The sequence below is a fragment of the Vombatus ursinus genome, unplaced genomic scaffold (genome assembly GCF_900497805.2).
Source record: "Vombatus ursinus unplaced genomic scaffold, bare-nosed wombat genome assembly UNPS02014794.1, whole genome shotgun sequence".
NCBI classification, from domain to species: Eukaryota; Metazoa; Chordata; class Mammalia; order Diprotodontia; family Vombatidae; genus Vombatus; species Vombatus ursinus.
In genome coordinates, this window is record NW_020954572.1 from 26037415 (window position 1) to 26058145 (window position 20731).

General features: G+C 38.1%; 1 protein-coding gene across 9 annotated transcripts in view; it reads left to right on the forward strand.

The window, feature by feature from the left end:
- Positions 1 to 213: 213 nt before the first annotated feature.
- The window catches only part of MEIS2 (Meis homeobox 2), a 225465-nt gene continuing 204947 nt past the window's right edge, over positions 214 to 20731 (forward strand). For 4 of the 9 annotated variants that reach the window (XM_027870049.1, XM_027870051.1, XM_027870053.1 and 1 more), the window contains exons 1-7: positions 214 to 225; positions 1342 to 1574; positions 3095 to 3236; positions 3972 to 4022; positions 5057 to 5107; positions 6033 to 6182; positions 15948 to 16062. In XM_027870049.1, coding sequence (XP_027725850.1) covers positions 214 to 225; positions 1342 to 1574; positions 3095 to 3236; positions 3972 to 4022; positions 5057 to 5107; positions 6033 to 6182; positions 15948 to 16062 — 754 coding nt within the window. Of the gene's footprint in view, positions 226 to 681; positions 702 to 1341; positions 1575 to 3094; positions 3237 to 3971; positions 4023 to 5056; positions 5108 to 6032; positions 6183 to 15947; positions 16063 to 20731 lie in introns of those variants that run through there. The other 5 variants (XM_027870052.1, XM_027870054.1, XM_027870056.1 and 2 more) reach the window with 3 other exon arrangements.

Here is a 20731-nt window from a genome sequence, read left to right on the forward strand (position 1 = left end):
AGAAGAGAAAAAAGAAAAAGAAGAAATATCACAGGAAAAAAAAAACCTCTTCGTTGTTTTGCCTGGGCTTATTTTTTTTTTTAATTGGAGAATCAGGAGAAGTCTCCTTGGTTTGGGGGTAAAACCCAGGAATCTTCAGCCTAAATCACTTTCTTAACCGGACTGGGATATTAAATATACGACACATCCAGGAGTTTATTGGAGCGCAGACTGATGGCGCAAAGGGTAGGTTTAAATCTCCAACACTTACCTAGATATAAATCCTCTCCTAAAAGGGGCCTGTCCGATGCCTCCTCTACAGAGCTGCTGCTGCTCGCTGCTTGATGATGGCGGCCAGTATTTAAAAAAAAAAAAAATAGCAGCAAAATTATTCATCGGCTTCTTTTTTCCCTCTTGTGCCTGTGTGTGAGTGCGCGCGCGTGTGTGCGTGTCTGGGCGCGCGTGTTAGAGCGGGTGTGTGAGCGGGCGAAAGGGCGAGTGTGTGCGTGTGTGTTGTGTGTGCAATTGTTACATGCTTTTTCCTCGCTCCAGCTTTTACCCCAGCAGCGCGATTCCCCTGTTTCTCCTGCTGCTGCTGCTGCTCCCTCTGCTCAGTAGCACGGGCTGCAGAGGAGAGCTGCTGCCTAGACAATATTTTGCTGCTTGTTTTGTCTCTGAATTTGACAAGGACGCAGGGAATCCGCTGCTAAATAATGTTTCTGGTAACTTTCACGTTATTCCCTCCAACCCCTCTTTCTCCCCTGCCCCCGGGGAGGGACTGGTTGTGGTCGTCTTCATCGTTTTTGTTACTATTAGGGTTTTCTTTCCTTTATTTTGTTTCATTTCGGCTTTTGATTTATTGAATCCTTTGGATGGAAGGAAAGGGGGGTTAGGGGTGGGCTCAGGGGTTTCCCTATTCAGAGCAACTCCAGTTCTCCCTTGTTTCCTTTTTATCTCTTTTCTTCCTCTGGCCGAAGTGGAGTCTGCGCCTTGCTCCCCAGACCTTAACCTCTTAGCCCTCTTCCTCTTCTCTTAGTTTATAGTTTGGTTTTTTTTTAAAACACACAAATATTATACATACATATATTTACAACTTTCAAGTCTGTTGTTTTGACTGCTTTTGTTTCTGTCTGCCTAACTCGTTTCGTTACTTCACTCTCTTCTGACTTTGTTGTCTGCTTTTTTTAATCTCTCTCTCTCTCTCTCTCTCTCTCTCTCTCTCTCTCTCTCTCTCTCTCTCTCTCTCTCTCTCTCGCTCTCTCTCGCTCTTTCTGTTCTTGTGCTGCTCTCTTCTTTTTTCTCTCTATCTCTCTGCCCTCTTCTCAACCTTCTTCCTTCCCCTTTCCTGACCCGTTTTGACAGTACGATGAGCTTCCCCATTACGGCGGGATGGACGGAGTAGGGGTGCCGGCTTCCATGTACGGAGACCCTCACGCTCCACGGCCGATACCCCCGGTTCACCACCTGAACCACGGGCCGCCGCTCCACGCCACTCAGCACTACGGAGCCCACGCCCCGCACCCCAATGTCATGCCCGCCAGCATGGGATCCGCTGTCAATGACGCCCTGAAGCGAGACAAGGACGCAATCTATGGGTAAACCCTATCTCCTGGGCCAAGTTTGCTGAATGGATTGGGGGGAGGGGTACTAACTGTTTATATTTGGTGGGGGGCACTTGAGCTAGGAATGGAGAAGGCAAGGAATGGTAATCCTTGTCCCACGAATGTAAAAGAGAAGGTGGACGTGTTCAGTGAATTACGTACAATCCTCTTCTTCCCTACACAGAATCCCGGTCACCAAGAACTATTCCCCCCTCCCTCCCCTTGCGATCCATGCGTGTCTTAATCTCTAGAAATTTGAGGGAGACTCATCTTAATGCATAACACTCCAGCTGAAAGGTTAAGTTTCTGTTCTTTTGGATGGACCCTAACCAGAGAGGGGCCAAGGAAAAGGGGAAAGTTTCCTGCAAAAAAGGCACAACTTTTTCTTTTCTTTTTTCCTGTTTCCTACGGAGGCTCTGGGAGTCACTAAATTCAACTGGAGCGAGGACACGGGTAGCTCCACTTGGCCAGGAAACCTAGATCCACTACCTTAGTTCTCTGCAAATAAAAGGGGCAGCCTACTGAACTCGGACTATGAGGTTAAAGGGGGAAGGGTGCTGCTTTGCAAAAAGATGTTCTTGGGAGATGTATGAAGATTTCTTTAAATTACTGTTTCTGAGAGTTGTGAGAGATTGGGGGAAGGGATAGGGTGCACTACAGCTGAAGTACAGTAGACATATACTGCTTCTTTGGGGCTGAACCTAAGTGGGGGAAAGAGGGATGGGGAAAGTATTAAGAGGGCAGCTGGTAAACACCAACTTAGCCTGAAGCAAGAGACAACCAGCATCCCAGTGAAAAAGCTGAGTTAGGCTTTAAGAAACACAAAGAACAAACACAGTCTTGCAAAGTTAATACAAGACCATTTTTGTCTGCTATAAATCCAGGATAAAATATTTCTGTGAGTGGGGCTCTTTCCGTGTTTTTAACCAATATTATTATTACCTTGTCTCGTTATTTTAACTAAACAGCAAACAACCGTACTAGGAGTATTGGGGGAAAATACTTCCTTGAAGTCCGTGTGTCTATGTGTAGCTTCGTGTTTTCTTTGGTATCCCATGAAAATAGGTCCTTTAAAAAGTTTTTGGTTCGACAATCTTTCCCTTTTAAGGTACAATATCCCAATGGTCAAGAGTTTAGGCTTTCTCTGTTATACGCGAATGGACCTGCATCAGCCCAGCACTACTGTTAATGTGAGGTCCCTGCTTCTTTGATTGTTTTTTTTTTTTAAGTTACTGCTGTTTTTATTTCGGGCAAAGAAAGCGTCCGCAGGACTTCTCTGACCCTGGATTGTAGGAGTTTAAGCCAGTGGAAGTGGCTAGGGACTCAGCTTTTCCCCCCACCCCCTTTCTACTTTCGGCATTGGCCCAGCTCACTGACGACACTTTAGGGCTGTGCAGTGCAATGAGTGTTTGTATATGAAACCCCCTCAAAACTTGTTGATTACAGTTCTTCCTCCTTCCCCCTTGCACCCCCATCTCTCTGTGTGTGTGTCTTTGTGTGGTGCTACCCGTTAGGCACCCGTTGTTTCCTCTGTTAGCTCTGGTCTTTGAGAAGTGCGAGCTGGCGACCTGCACTCCCCGGGAACCCGGAGTGGCCGGCGGAGATGTCTGCTCCTCCGACTCCTTCAACGAGGACATCGCAGTCTTCGCAAAACAGGTCTAAACAATCTTGACCTATTCCTCCTCCCCAAACACACACCCCTCCCTCTATGGCCCTGACACTTTTGCATCCTCCCTTCGAAGGGCTTTACTTTTTAAGGAGGATTGAAAAGAGGAGAAAAAGACAGAAACTCAATCCGGCCCTTACCCCCCCCCCCCTTTTCTATTTCCCCCCCTCCCTCCTCCCCATTTTAGAGCCTGAAGGCAAATTGGAACTCGAGATAAATGTGGGTGTTTGTTTTTCCCCCCAGCGAGGAATACTAGGGCTCGACCCTTGAATTAAAGTTGACCTACTTCTCATCTGGCGACTGGCTCTCTTCCTTACTAATAGCTACTTAATCAAGAATTGGGGTAAGGGGGTGTCAGTAGCCTATTGACTGAGAAAGTGGAAGTCCCTGTACCCTGGACTATCCAGGAAAGGTAGGGAGATGAGAGAACAAAATCCGAACAGGATTAAAGGACAGAGAAAGTGAGCAATAATGGCCTCAGGCCTAGGTTGTAGATTGGGGGTTGCTGCTCCCCTGTAATGGCATCTGGGTCAGAGAATTTTTTTTTTCATCTGATCCTTGCTCCTTTGATGGTCTGATTTGTTTCTCATGTTATATCCCATCCTGTTCTCTAATCCCTACCCTTATTCACCTTTACGCATCTTTACAAGCAACCCCCAAATTCATTCGGTTACAATGGTTTAAAAGGGAGACGTAATTTATGCTTATTTTCCTGCTTCTTACAGGTTCGCGCAGAAAAACCACTTTTTTCCTCGAATCCAGAATTGGACAATTTGGTAAGGCTCACAATTTTTCTGTTTTCCTGTCCCCCATCCCAATCTCCCCTTCACTTCCCCTAGCCCCTAGATCCTTACTGTAGCTTCTGACATTCTCAATAAACTCCCCTTGGGATACTTGAGGGCAAGAGATCGTTAAAATTTTTAAATTAAATTAAAAAAAAAAAGTTATCCTGTTAAGAGTCCCGGCATTGAAGATCGTGGGGAAGTGACCAGAGAGAAGTGGGAGCGAGACTGGGATCCAGAAACCGGGAAGGGGGTGGTTTGGAGAGATAGGGAGCAAGCTGGACGATTAAGAACGGAATCCAACTAGCTTCACTTTCTGAGTGAACCCGGGAGAAGTGTAGCTACTTCCTTTGTATTGCAAAGGCCGCTTGCAGAGCCACGGTCAGCTAAAGCCTAGGAAGTAACTGCAGAGCGAAGTCGAGCTCTGTGTGAGGGGGGGAAGGGAGAGGACCTCGCTGGTCAGTTTTAACTGCAATTCTTTTGCTAATTTGGATGATTTCAATATTAAAAGTACTTAAATCTTCTTTCAAAGATGTTACCTCACCATTCTTCTGGATCATTTCCTTTTTTATCTTGGGGGTTGAAATTGCTTTAGTGTGCAAACCCCAAAAGCCCGCTGTAGGGTGGGTGTTTTGTTTGTGTTGTATGTGTGTGTGTGTGCTGGGGGTGGGAGGGTGACAGGGTAGAAAGGAGTGTAAGGCAGAGAAGGAAAAGGATATTGACACCAGGCAGGCCTCGGTAAAACCCTGCTTGCCAGTAAGGACAACAAAATGAATATGAGAAAAAAATTAAGTACCTAGCCTAGGTTCAGGTTGATCTGAGTGGCTGAATGAAACCTGACTAGTGAGTGAGTGAAAATTCATAGCAATGAGTTCCTCTCCAGTCGTTTTTCTTGTCCATTTGGGCTCTGCCCAGACCCCAGGCTCTTAGGGACCATCCCTTCATTCTAGTTCAACCAATTTCCTTAACCACCCCCACCTCCCATCCACTTTCACATACCTAACTCCAATTTTAAAACTTTCTTTCAGATGATACAAGCAATTCAAGTACTAAGGTTTCATCTTTTGGAATTAGAAAAGGTAAGCAAGAAGAGGATGGAAATATCATAGTCTACATTGTCATCTCAAATTCCACCCAGAAGTTGATCTTTGATTTTTAAGAGACATTGGTCAGAGAGATTGGGCCCCAGGGGCATCTCTCTCAGGGTTGATGTATTGTAGTCAATGCAAGAAGATAATAGGGGCTGCCCCCAAACCATGCCAGTCTGCCGAGGCCTTTTTTCAAACTATCCTTTAGCCAGGCTCTTTATATGATAGCAGCGAACATAAGAGAGGTGGATAGCATAATTTTGTAAATGTATTTTTAATTATTCTTCCCCAGGACATCTCCCCTCCCACTCCACCCCCCAAATGCACAATTATTTTGAAATGCAGTAAACTATTGGTTTAACGAGACACCTAGTCTTTCAGTTTGTCCATTAAATCCAGCCCATTTCCTAACCAGGAAATGAATATAGATTCATGCACAGAATTACCTGTCCATAGGTATTTTATAATCTGTATATTTTGATCCCAGTTCAAACAACTCTGCTAGAAAATTACAAGTAGTACTTTGCCGAGTTATAAATTCTCTAGAGAGATCTTTTAGTTAGGTCCGGTGTTTTTAATATTTTGATGTTATCTACTGGGATTTACCTCTTTTAAAATCCCAATTTGAACCTAGTATTTCTATTTATTTTTCTTTCTTTTGTGTTATAACTTGTTTTGGATAGTCTCTGGAGAATACTATATGCTGCTACAATTTCTCTATTGTTTCCTCAACTTTGATTATTATAACACTTAATTAGAGTTACTCCTGGGATACTTCACATTGTTGTTCTTTCTAAACATAACTTTGTACTGTATTTCTTCTTAAAAACACGCATAGGATTGAATAAAGCAAACAACAGCAATCATTAAAAAAAAAAAAAAAAAACTTATGATAATCCTCCTTTTATTCCCCAAGGTCCATGAGCTATGCGATAACTTTTGCCACCGGTACATTAGCTGTTTGAAAGGGAAAATGCCCATTGACTTAGTTATTGATGAGAGGGACGGCAGCTCCAAATCTGACCATGAAGAGCTCTCAGGATCTTCCACAAATCTAGCTGACCATGTAAGTCTTGTTGAACTCTTTGACATTCTGATATTTGAAAAGGCCCCTAGGTGGCTTTGATTACCTATTGTAAAGTCCATATCCTCTCTCCTCTAACCTTTAAAAAAAAATTATCATGCTCTTGTGTATGCACAAGGATTTTGCTGCTTTGAGGTTTTATTTGAGATGTTTGTGAGGTTTTTTTTGTTTGTTTTTACTTTTTCGATTCTCTTCCTTCTTCCTTACTTTCTGCACTGCCCTGGATAGGCTGTTTGTAGAGGCAGCAGAGTGATTTGCGATGATAATTTGTCAAGTTTTCTGGATCTGGGTGACTTGTAGTGTTAGCAAATTGTTTGTTTGATGTGGTGGCCGGTGCCTTTTCTGCCTTACCAACCCTGTAATCTATGCAGCAGAGGAAGAAAATAGAGGCAAGAAAGCTGGGGAGGATGTGAAGAGAATTTGGGGCGAGGGATGGAGGACGAAAAGAATTCTTTTAGGAGGAAAGTGAGTGCTGTTTTTTTTCTTCCATACAGATGACAGAGTTGAGAATTATTGGCATTTTACATTGGGGGGGATGAGGGTGGGGGCTCACTGAAGAGAGTTTTCAGTGCTTTTGCTCTAAAACAACTTATTGTCAGAATATGGACTTATTGCCAAGAGCCTGAAGCATCTTCATAATAAAAGACAGTAACCTTGATGAACCAATTATTAGCAATGTATTACAGAAAGCTGGAGAGAATTATGATTGGGTAACCATAGGTTAGTGGCTGATTTTAACACTTTAACAGTTGGTGAAGGAGTAGAGTGGGTATAGTAAAGAAGCACTTGTGTTTGTCAGGCAAGGGAAGGAGGTTTCTTTCTGTTCTCTGTTGTTTTTTTTTTTTTCATTCTATTTTGGAACAGATCTAGTGAATCTGATGCTTTAAAAAACATATGTAGTGAGACTGGAAATTTGAAAAAGCAATAAGAAGAGAGATTGCAGCTGGTAGTGAAGGAAAGAGTGGCTAGGTTAAAAAAGAGTGGGTGTGAGCTACAGTTTATTTATAGGAACCTAGCCTTGGGAGTGGGGAGAAGGGGTTTGCACAGATTAGATTCAATTGAACTCATAACCTAAATGAAACAGTCTAATAACCTGCTGGCTGAAATATTAATTTAACACTTAGTGTGAACTTAAGACCTGAAAATTGTTCTTTGAAATAGGAGGATAGTTTGCTTCTTCCCTCATTCCTATGAGTTAAGATTAAGGAGATTTGAATCTAAGGAGAATGAGCCTTCTGCAGCTGCCCTCCCCATTCTTTTTGAAAAAAAAATTAAATTGAATATGAATATGTATATATGTGATTCATATATATGAATCACACATATACATATATGTGTGCATATACATTTGTGTGAATTTAGTATCTAACCTTTATACTAGATGGGAGGTAAGAATAAGAACAATATTATTATTATTATTATTTTAAAATCTCTCCCGGAGATGGTGAGATGGATAAGTTCTGAGATAAATGCACCAGGGTCAAAATCTTCTTAATCTATTTCTTCTATTGTCTTTTGATATGGAGGGTTGGAGGGGGCTCTTAGGGACCTATTTTGCATTTTGAGTATATTAAGTGAAATCAAATGGGTTACAGCAGTGACTGAAAGTTTATTTGCTGATCTGCTATATGATTTGTGGATGTGGTCTATGAAGCATGACACTCGCTTCCAAAATATGTTTGTTTGTTTTTACTGTTTCATGACCCAAAATCCATATGCATATGTATTATTAGGGGAATGGAGATGGAAAGGAGAGACTTATTTGCATCCATTTTAGAATTGCAGAAATAATATATAATGCAATATAAATTTTTTCTTACTTCTTTTAAAAGGATCCCAATTTGTTGGCTTTATAGTACAGGTTCTTGGCAACAGTTCTTTCAAGAGGCTATGTAGAAATGGACAATGCTTATATTTATGTTGAAGAAATTAGATAGACTAGCCTGTTTAGGATTTCAACTGATGAAAAATGCTTTAGCCATTCTGAAAATCTCTATTATAATATTTGATATTTAAATTAATATGTCACTATGAAGTGACTAGTTTGGAGGTTACTATTTTAATTATTTAACATACATCTTGCTAAAAAAAAAAGAATTCTGCATATTGGTTATGGTGTTGTCATTCTCACAGTCCCTCCCCCCCCCAAAAAACATACAGACACAAATGCAAGCAAACATGACAACTGATTTATCTCAAATCCATTATCATTTTTCACTTCATTCTCAGAGAGGTAAACTACAACTTTACCCTCCCCACCTCATTATTTGTTTGGAAATGAAACAATAATCTGAGCCGCCATCACCCCATTCCACATGGGAATGAAACAATGTATCACACAATGATATTTTACTCAACGCTTGTTGACTTGACTTTGGATTTGGGATGATGGGGTGAACGACCATTTCTAGATTCTCTGAAACCTCTACTTGCTCCATTTGAGAAGTAGTTTTATGCAACCTGTACAGTTATTGTACTACTTTCTGGGGCTACCCTCCCCCACCCCACCCAGGGGCAAATATTTACTTTCACAGTTCAGACTTTCCTCCTTCTCCAGGCCTCTCTCCTTTCCCCACCCATCTCCAGCGTAAGAAAAACCTTCACTGAGATACCTGAAAAATAATAACAGTCAGAAAATTCAGCATGCAAATGCATCCAATTTGAATCTCCAGGTTTATTTTTTTTTTTCATTTGCTTTGATATACATATTTAATACATAGCCCTAGGCTGGATCTTATTTGGTGAAAGTTGGTGTTAGGGTGATGAGGAGCCACTTCAGAAGGACAGAGACAGCATGTTGTTTTCCTTGTTTTATCTGTTGGCCCACAGTTCTGATCTACTGAGTTTCCTCGTGGTTTTATTTGCACATGAAATACTGAGAGCATTTCGACTTATTGGCTATGAATAATGACAGCTAAAAAGAAACGTAGTTTAATTTGTTGTGTGCCAAGGTTTCTCTTATGGAGGTGACAGTTTGTGACAGCTGTTTGACACCCCCAAAACACATACACCTCTATCTTATTAAGTGTTATCCAGCTACACTGTGTGCCTGTGTGTGCGTGAGCACGTGTGTGCAGAAGTGCATGAGTGTGTGTCTGCGTTGTGAGAGGTATAGAGGAGAGGTGGCAGCGGAAGAATATTAGGTTCTAATACATCTTTCAATAGTATTCCTGTTACCAGATATTAAAATATAAATGAGTGAAAATAAATGAAAGAAATATAAGAAGAACAAGTGTTACTGGGTGACTTTTAAGAGTGGTTTTTAGATGTTGGGGATGTCATTTTGTGAACTTGGCTGCTACCATAAACTGCTTAACTCCACAATTTTATATAAAAACTTGTCTCTGCAGAAGTAATGTAGGTGCATTGAAAACAGTGAGATTCACGGTTTTCCTTGCGGATTGAATTTATCTTTACTGAAAACTAGCATAATGAGCACAAAGGGGCAGGGAAATTTGGAAATCAAACATTCAAGTCACTGGAAATTCTCATTTTTGGTTATCACTCCATTATGTTCAGTAAATATAATAACACATAATTATCATTTGCATTTTTAACACTGTAATTATTTTTAAGTGTTCAAAGGTATCAGCCGCAGGTAGGAAACAGGCAATTACAGTCACACTCTGGCTAAACCGGAACATTAGGGGAGAAAAGATAAAGGAGAAAGAAAAAAAGAACTGGACTCCAGCTGCAATTCATGTCAATTTTCCCAGTCATTCATATTTATCATATTTACAATAAACATGTCAAAAAATCAATTTTAAAAAAATAGATCTACTTGAAAACTCTCTTTGCTATTGAATACCTATGACTTTTTTTCAGTCTGTAATATTTCAGAAAACCTGAAGATATTTTCATTTTATTTTGCACATAGCTTTGCCTGTTGTAAAATGAAATATAGTGATTTCTTCCCTGAGCCAAGTTCAGAGTTTACTTGATAGTAATGTAGTTGTATAAATTTTCAAAATTAATGGGTAAAAGTCACTATATTTTGATATACAAGAGAAAATACATTCAATCCATTAGCTTCAAGTGCCTTAATTGATTACCAATTCATTTAAATATCAATATCATAATTCATGTTAGCATTTATATTTTGAGATGATCATGTGTTAGTGTCTTTATATATAATATTTCTGAATATATGGCAAGTTTTAGTTATTTCTGTGAGGCTTTTCAAATTGATGTGGGTCTAGACATGAACAACCTCTTTCTGAGATGAAAAAGTCCATATAAACTTTATCTGGGCTGGTATATACAAGCAAGGACCCTGAGATAAAATTCTGCTGAAAATTCTGTAGGGAATAAAATGATTTAGGTGTCCTGTTGCTTTGTTAAAATCAAAGGGAAAGACAAATATGTGTTATGATCAAAAAAGAATGCTAACATTTTCACTTACCAAATATTATCTTAGGTTCTGTTAAGGCGCTATAGGTGGGCCCATAGGTGGGCCAACACATGGGGGATACCTCACTATATGCTTAGGGAGGTGAGGGAGGACACTTAAAAGATCTGATAGTCAATAGCTTTCATGTCAATTTCCTGTCAAGTATAATTACACTATTTAAATCATTAAAGGTTACAAGGTTGAGGGCTTTTTAAAAATGTAATTGTGATCAGATGACCTAAGACAAAGTTTCACTTGACAACAACTAGTTGGACATTGTTTAAAAACTGTTTTTTATTAGTTCATTTTGTCCTTTTTATTAAATTGAATTATTCTGTGGAAGGTAAAAAAAAAATTTGTGCACTATCTAATATATAGCATAATACAAGTCCTCTATCCCTTGAAGGAACATTTCTATTAAATGGACGGATCATTCACAGATTATCCTGACTTTATGGTAGTTGGCAGCTTATTGACAATGTCTCACTTATTTCTTCTAAACCCTGATTTAGGGTAGAGATAAATAAATGAGAGATGACCCAAGAACTATTTATAATCTTAAAGAAAACTTTGCATTTTTGAAGTCTCCAATATTCTTCCTAGAATTCAGTTATGAGAGAGGAAAATTTTCAATCTTTTTTTTTTTAACCTCGCTGAGAATATTTGCCAGTACTTTGTGGAAACAAACACTTCAAGATATAAGGTCTCCAGTGTTAATCCTAATTGTTTTTCCCCTCCTTGTATTTGTATAATGCCAAGAGGAACAAAAGACATCAGCTCACAGAAAATTCGTTTGAAGCTCAACTTTGTTTTGATATTATGTCTCCTTGACTTTTATTATAAACATGTATCAAATTAAATCAGAGTTTTCCATGCTCCATTTGCTTATTGGAAATATCTTCCCATATATTTACTATTGCTGTTTACCAAGCAACCCTTAAAAATCTATATACTTCTAACATTATTCTATTTTCCAAAGACATGTAAAATTTTTCGTTTGACATGATATAACTATGGAGCGTAAAGGGAAAAAGTGCATCTTAACATTTGTTATTAAGAACAGTTTTTGCATGCATAAGAACTTATGTGTAAGATGAGTTTCCAAATATCTTAGAGAGGCCTTGTGGTATAGACATATCAGTTTCTTTTTTCTGAACAAGGATGATACATTTTACTTTTTCAGTTTTTCATTTACCCAAAAGCTTTGGCCTTTTTGACGCATTGTCCTTTGGAAATAGAAGAGAGGTGAGGAAGTGTTAAATAGTTTAAACAAGTGGATATATGTGAATACCCAGGACTTAATTAATATTATATGATAGCAAACATACCTGAGAACATCTCTTCCACAGTAATGTTTTAATAGTTTAAAATGCTTAAAGTTTTCAATAGATTTGCAGCATCGGCAAAAGACAAGCACATCAGATTTGCTTCATCTGCCTAGAGACTCTTGTCCTCTCCATGCTCTTTTCTAGATTTAGCAAAATTCAATGATCGTGCTAAATCAATTTTTTTAACTTTCAAGGGAGAAAACACTGGCAAAATTGTGTTTCCTAGGGAAGACTGTGTGTGTAAATGAGAAACAGCGGATAGCAGCAGAGTGATCTCCTGTGGCCCTGTGACTACAAGCTTTTCCCATATTGTCTCTTGCTTTTATATTAATTACAACTTGCATTATCAGCTGTGAGTCTGTAGCCCAGCAAATAGAAAATACTGCCCCTTGAGACCTAGCTTCTTGTATCTATTTTCCATCTCTTTCTATTGTGCTCCACTCAGTATTCACTGCTTTTCTCCTGGTAACACTGCTCTTTAACGCAATTATGTAAGAGTAAGGAGAGTACCATATTTGACTCCCAATTATTAAAACCACTGGGAATAGAAACATGTACTCCTGGCTTTGTGTATCTTCACAATATAAGGTTGTGCTTAATGATGAACTACTGCTTACATACTCATACTCATTTACATATGTGTATACATAAATCACACATGTGATGCTACATGTACACAACGCAGTATATATTAATATTATTGTTATAATTCACATTGGTTGTGATCCCTTTTCCCTTTAATCTTCAATATATACATACATGAATTGTAGAGACATCTACATAATAAAAGCAAATTGATATGTCTATCAAAAGCAATACTGTTAGGAACTACATTTTCTGTATGTCAGTTTTGTTTCAGGAACTACAAAACTTCTGCATATCATTGGGCAGAAAGCCAGGAAGTTGTTCTTGAGGGATGTAAACTTAGGAAAAATAAAAAAAGGAGCTGAGATAGACACAGACATTTCAACCCAAGAATGAACGGTGTTGGGGTAGTAGGACGTGCTTTGTCTGTTCATATTGTTTACAATCTTTATACCACCAAGGAGAAGCTTAATTTACCAGCTCTTCAAATATCTGTCTCTGTGTATGATTACATCATTGTCTACAGCTAGAGGGAACAACTTATGGTCTAAGCATGAGCTTTGGAGACCTAACATCTCTGGAGAACCACAGGTTCAATTTTTTTTAGGAGTGACTTTTTCTTCATTCTTTCAAAGTAGATAAATACCATGTGATTTAGTGTTTGAGAGTCTCTGAAACTTGCCCTTAGGACACTCTTAAAGCATTTTATGGACACCAAACACCTTAGGATACTTTATAGAACTGGGTTGGGTGTTAGTTGTTTCATTGTTGTTGTTGAGTAGAAGGAGGAAGAGAAAGAAAAGAGGGAACATAGATTGCTTTTGTGAGTTTCAACAAATACGTGAACTGACTGAGAACCCAAGACAACTGGAAGTCCAACTCATCTCTAGGACTCATCCTATTTGAAAGTCATATTGGCTCATGTATACTTTTTTTCTGTCTCTTTCTCATAACGAAACATTGCCAAATTGTTTTCCTCAAGAAAACTGTCTTAAGAAATCTGATGAGCTCTAAATCAATACAGTCTGTCTTTCTGAAACATGGTCTTCCAACGTAGGTCAAGACTCATCTCTGACTGGTGGAGACAAACAAGTATTTTCTATGGTGGGAAGTCCTCAATAATCCATTCCAAACCAGTCCTCTTCCCAAACCAGAAACCTGCAATGGCTAGATTTGAAAGAATACATAATTGTGATTACATGACATTCGCCTTTAAATGTAGTTAAAGTGTTAGTGGTTAATTATTGTCATTTTCATTGGGGTAAGATGCTTTCCTAGCAGCTCACTTAATCAAAGAGCCTACAGCATTTAATGTCATTTGGTGTATACACTAAAAAATAAATTAGCCTAGGTGAACATGTTGCAGTTATTACATTTTCTAAAAGGAAGATTCTAAGCCCGATGTTGTTACAGGGCTAAACTCATGCCAGGCTATTGTTTCTTTCCTCTTTTCATGTAATTCTTCCAGTTCTTTATCTGATTACCATCCGGCAAACAGCTGACTCTAAGAGGGCTGAAGAGCCTCTTTCTGCAGTTTGCCTTCAGCTTGAAGCTATTTGAGTGGTTTCCTAACTCAGAGATTAAAAAGAAGAGCTCATAGGCACAGCTTTGTCTTAATCGAGGCAGTGGAGAAACTTGTTTTGGTTTCCATTTCATTTCCTTCTGTTGTTTCATTCCCTTACCTTACTTTTAATGTGTATGTATATGATTTATATTATATTCATACAGTGTTAACATTCAAGACATTTCTGCTTTATGATTTCCTTTGTTCTAATTTCTGGTTGTTGTTACTTAGTGATGGTAATGTTTTGTTTTGTTTTTCATATAGCTATTATTACCCTTCCATAAAGCTTTTGGGTTAGTTTAATGAATCAAAAAAAAAAAAAAAAACAACTCATGTTAATTCCCAAACTATTCTTTCCCAGTATTTTGTTTTGTTTTTGTCTGTTTGTCTTGCCAGTCTTTTGACAGTTCTTCAAAGACAAAATAAGCTTGTTAGTTTTTTTTTTTTATAAGAAGATATTATGTCTAGGCTTGTAAGAGAACTTTTTAGTTCTGTACTTTACAATGCTGATTTGATGTGGAAACCAAACCTTGTCTCAATTTTTTTTTAAATCAAATGGATGAACTATATATAGTAGCAGTTTGGTGAGATTACTTTCAGATGGCTCCAAATATTTACATACGGTGTATAAATAGCATGTGTATGCTTGCCTGAAGCTTTATTGATTGATTTATGTAGGGATGGGCATCATTTTCTAAGGTTGGCATTATTGTTGGGATTCTGCTGAGGCGATGTTTCTGAAAGTTGCAGCCAAGTACTTAATTTAGGTTGTCGTATACAGGTGACAAGTCATGCAGGTCCAGCCCTAAGGCTGATCTGTTTCATGTGTTCTTACTCTCCTTTTCTGCCAGAGGAAATTCCATCTCTTGCCTGCCTTCATGTGGTGCTGATAAAGCCTTTCCTGTACATTAGAATTCCTGTTTTCCTTTAAGCAACAGCAGGGTATTGGGAATGATCAGGAAAGGGGAGGAGGACCAGAAGGAGAATATACTCACCAAAAGTAACACTGAGCTATGACTGTTTTCCTCACTTTTCCCCTTTAAATAAGTAGTCACTCTCCCTTCTATAAAACTAGTGGGCAGTGAGCTAAAATTGACTGACTAGCTACTATGTGGAGAAGTAGATATTCTTGCTATCTTCCTAGTCCGGGATTTATGTATTCTCATTTTATTGTACCTTAACTATATTAACGCTGCAAGAAATTAATAAAAGTCACTGTATATGTGTCTATATGTGTGTCTGTGTGTATACATTCATATATACATATATATGTGTGTGTATACATTCCCAAACACATACATATATGTGTATGTACACATACATATAATATCACCTGATCATATTCCTTGATAGTTCTTATAAGCTCACTCATATAGGGGATTATAACTAAGAGGTGTATTATATGATATAATTCACAGTTAATTTTTCAGGGAATCATTCTTTAAAGAGTTGCTGATTTTTTTCCCTTTCCAGCATTGTAGTTTGAGATTCTCCGAAACATTTCAGAATGATAAAATACTTAGAATAAGAAACCCATTAAGAAATATGACCAACTTTCTAGAAGTTGGGTCCCTTGGTTAATACCTTAAGGGAAATGTGATGTTAATCCTTCTAAGCAATTCTTTTTTCCCCCTCTATTTTTCTTTGTACCTTTTGAAGATATATAGTGCAAGTGTGGCATTAATATAATACCAATTTTGCAAATACTAATGTGTTTCTCTCTCTCTCTCTCTCTCTCTCTCTCTCTCTCTCTCTCTCTCTCTCTCTCTCTCTCCCTCCTTTCAACCTTGGTCCCCTTCCTACACATTGCTCCTTGGGTCCTCATTTATGACTGGAATGAAAACTGTGGGAAAAATAATTCCTTGGCATCCTGACACCAGAACCCTTCATCTTGGAGAGACCATGATGATGCAACCTCAACACACTCAGCAGGCACCCCAGGGCCCTCCAGTGGGGGCCATGCTTCCCAGAGTGGAGACAACAGCAGTGAGCAAGGTAAAAGGTCAAACATTTTCCTTGTGCAAAGTAGGCATGACTAAAATAACTTTAACATTTTATGATATCAGTACATCTACTTTAGTGTAAACACAGTGGCAGTTAGGAAAGTTTAATCAGCTTTAATTTAGGGAGACAGTATTTCCTTTTCTTAACTACTTTACTTTTAAAAAATAAAAATTCAAAGTAAATTTTTTTAACCTTACATTGCAGAAACAATTGATTAGTTCTGCCAATTTTTTATAAATTTGATTTCCTACAATTAATTTTTATATAGTGTAAGTAAATAGAATAAGAGACCCATTTTCTAGCTGTGATGCAGTAATTTGTATTATTCTATAAACAGTGAACTTAGTTTGTAATATCAATTATAAAAGTCTTCTTTAACATAAGTAATTAAGCCATAGAAGTCATAGAAGAGGAAAAAAAATCTGTTCTTATTTGTTTTTGAAGTACTACACAATTTCTTTCTATGGAATCCAGTATGTAGGAGGTTAATTTAGAAATTTCTACAAATTGTGTGTCCCAAATTACATTTCATCAACTCTGAGTGGTTAGGATAATGACTGTAGCTCCAAACCCTAAAAGCCAAGGCAACCAATGGTGAGGGAGGATGACAAAGTCTAATTTAGAATAGCTATAACTGTTGCAAATTCACCAACTAGACATAGAGCAACTATCTCTTGGTAGGAATGACTCTTCCATGGGTAAAATGGTAATTTAAAGGAAGATGCATTATTGAATGTGGGCCAGGAGAGTATATAGATTTTTTAAAATATTTTACACTGGATGGTGTCTGATCTTCTAGGTCTATTTCATTTCTATTATGACTGTGTTTATAGCCCCAATATTTAAGCATTAGATAGGCTTCTGAATAGAGGACAGGTTAATAGCTTCAGCTGTCATCTCCTGTGTGTGCCAGTATAACTGGGGGTGTGAAGGGTTGCTTTCACTTCTTCATGCTCTGGAGTATGTTTTTGGACCACTGTTGTTCTAGGAGAATTCTAGTGGTTGGAAAAGTCTACTTTCCAAGAGCTATTCACTTGTAAATGGCTGAAAAGATATTCGAAATTTAAATAGACTTTTAAAGTAGTGTAGACCTAAAATAGAGAAGAATGTCCTAGGAAGTAAATTAGTAGTGTGAAACATGTTAAAGTTTTTAGTAAAGGGTGTCCACATTACTTATAGTATGTCTGAGGGAAAACTAAACTATACAGTGTATTGATCCATAAGTCTAACTAACTATCTGCCACCAAGCACTTACCAACTTGATTACGAGTCACAGCCACGTGTGCATAGGAATGCACTTTTAAGTAAGTTCTATTTTATTGTTATCCTCCTCTCCTTTGCCCTCCCATCCTAAAATAAAAGCTATTTGCAGAGCTAGAAAGGGTTAAATGTATCTATTAATTAAATACAACACCCTAAACATTCTACAAAAGAGGGAAAAAGGAGAAGCTGATTTAATGGTCTAATGAGGCCATCTTCCAGAGACTTGTTTTGTGTGCGGCTTGCTTTGACCTTTCGCTTTGCTCAGGAGCCCAGTGCTTCATTTTTCACATTCTTGCAATTACGTTAACGCTTCAAGCATTTCTGACTCCAAGTCAGCTAGCAACACCAGGCATAACTCAACACTGTGAGTTTTTCTCCTCTCTGTAGATTCATTAACAGGTCACCAAGGTCCCAACTGAAATTTAAAACTGACTGGTTCTGTTGGGTTAGTTGAATTATGGCAAAGGAGATAGCAGGAAGGGGGCTGAGACAAGGGGAGGAGAGAGAGAGAAGACCCTAGGGTTTGGGGCAGAGAATACTTGTGTAAACCCCTAAGGTATATAGCTTTATCATTCCAACCATTTATTTTTTTGGCAGGGAAAATAAAAGACTTGAACATGTCTTAGGTGACTGTTTCCCTTATTTGGGGATAATGCATTCAACTATGTTCTAGGGAAAGAAAAACTAGAAGCCTTGGGTAGGGTACCAACTTATTCAGTGTTGATGGATCTGATTCCTGTAGGATTTTGTTCCTTTTAATCATATCTTGGTGGGATTAAAAATGGATATGGTAGCTTATATGCATAAGAAGTAGGGCATCAATAATCTTTACTATACTACAGTTTAAAGAAACAGAGTGACCATTAGAAATAGAGTCTAGTTTGACATGGGGAATTTTGTACCTGGCTTACCCCATTAATTGTTCCACACTTGGTAGTACTTCTGGATATCAGAAAGTAGCCACAGTAAAGAATTGTCATTTAGGGTTTTTTTTTTTTTTTAAGAGCTGATTCTGAGTAGTTTCTTTGTTTTGTTTTGGTGGTGGTGGTGGTGGTGGTGGGGTGGGTGTGTGTGTGTGTGTGTGTGTGTGTGTGTGTGTGTGTGTGTGTAGAGACCATATTTGATTATACATTGCAGTAGAAATGTCTGAAATAGTGGTCTTTATAATATTTTGCTATTTTGGCCCACAGAATTGTCCAAGGTAGCTTTCTGTGGGAAAGATTAATTATCTGCTTCAGGGCAAAGTCAACAGAGATATTGACTGAAATCACATGCGTTTATCCTAGGTTAAATCTTAGGGTTGATGCATAATGCAAAACTTAGGTTGGGAGCTTTTGGCACTTTGTATTAAACATTATAGTGTATGACTTTGCAAAGCCTACTTTGTAGTCCAGAAAATAATTTCTTGGTTATTCAAAATTTATTAGCACAACAGGCATATGGGAATCTGCAAAATGATTCAGTTTCAAAACAAATTATGATAAACAGGAAAAAATAGGAATGAATTGTACTAAATACAATGTTTTCATACACATTTTAAATTAAACTTTAATAACCATATGTTATAAAACAATACATGTATTTATGTTGCAGTACTATTCTTTTGAATATTTTTACTATATTGATTGCATGCATATCTCTCATTTGTAACCTCAAAATACCCCATTTTATGACCAGATAGTGAAAGAGCTATGGTTACACAGGTGAAAGGTCATCTTTCCCCACCCCCACCCAACCCCCAGACTCCATGCTCTTACAACAAACTGAAAGGGAAAAAAAAGCTTACATTTTCAAAACAGGAAAAAAAGAAGAAACTTCATAGCATGTAAAGTCCCAGTGGAAGTACACCATTTTAAGAACCACCCCTTTTCTAACAGCAAACTATATGGATTATGAACCAGACTTTCCATGGGTAGTGACTTGTCTTGCTTAAAGAAGATTTAGGAAGGCAATTTTTCTTATTAGCTACTTAGAATGTGGAAGGAAATCTAGCTTTTCAGGGATAGAACTGGGCTTCTGACAACATTTTCTAGGCCCTGGGAAGTTACTTTTCCTCTTTGTCTCTGGTTCCCTACCAGTAAAATTGGGCTGTTAATACTTGAGGACTCTATTTCAGCATCAGCTCCTTTATATATCATTGGTTGTTTTGACTGAGCAAGGACTTTGAAGCAGGCCCCTTGTTCACAGAGTACTATGAGAGACTTGGATGAAAGGCACGATATATGTACAAAGTATTATTATTATTATTGATGTGTATGTGTAACTCCCATTAACGTTGATGGGAGTTATGCATGTGAATTGGCAGGAGAATAGACCCCTCAGTGTTTAGAGCACATGAAATTTACATTTTTTCCACTGCTGTAATTGAGATGTTGACAAATTGGAGAATATTGATGAGCCTTTGTTTTAAGTATTTTGTGCCAAGTTTGTTTTATTTTTCCTGGTTTGAACAATGGTGTGGGTTCAGCAGCAATGAATAAAAAGGGTAGAGTAAAGATAACTTTGTATTTCAATATTTTGATGTGCCAATATGAAATAAATTGTCTTAGGCAAATGGAATATGCTGTTTTAATCGTTAGCTATGCATGAAAGAAAAATTGATGTTGACATCTTTGCTGTAAAATCGTTGTAATGGGGCCTTCCTTACAATTCATTTTTGTAAAATTCATTTTGTACATTTTGCAGCAATTGAACAATCCCTGCACTGTGAATAGGCAGGATTCCCAGAAATACCGAGACAGTTGGCCCAGTAACTGCTGAGCTCACACTGCACGCCACACGCACATTAACCATACTGTTGCCAGATCCAGTTTAGCCTCAATACATTAACATTTAAGCACCCACCCATCTCTTTTCTTTCAGTATACAGTATTATATGAGCCAGCACATCCCTCTCCCCCACCACCCATTGTCACCCCACACCAACCATTTATGGATCCATCTATCATCCAGTCAATGGGGCAAGAAATTTGTAGTAAATCTTTTATATATTTATTTATTGTACAGTTTTCTTGTCATTATATTGTTGAAATCTTCAAACACTCCTCCCTTTATGGAATTTAAGACTGAGAGGTGAGTTTCTAAAATATTCTAAAATATAGCTTAGCTCTTTCAACTCAAGCTCTATAGATAAAAAAGAAATTAGTTTTTTTTTTCCCCTTTACTCTGGAAACATACTGGTTATTAAAAAACCACTTACTATGTGCCCTGAATATATATTCTAGTGGGATTTCTTATTCATCTTAGGAAAACTCTGTCAATGGAATGTTTTCATAATGGTGGGAATCTCTTTAAAATAACCCTAAATACAATATGACAGATGCCATCTGGCATAATCTTTTGCTAGTTGCTTTTAACTTTTATTTTTCCTACAATGAGGTTCATCCAAAGCTGGTCA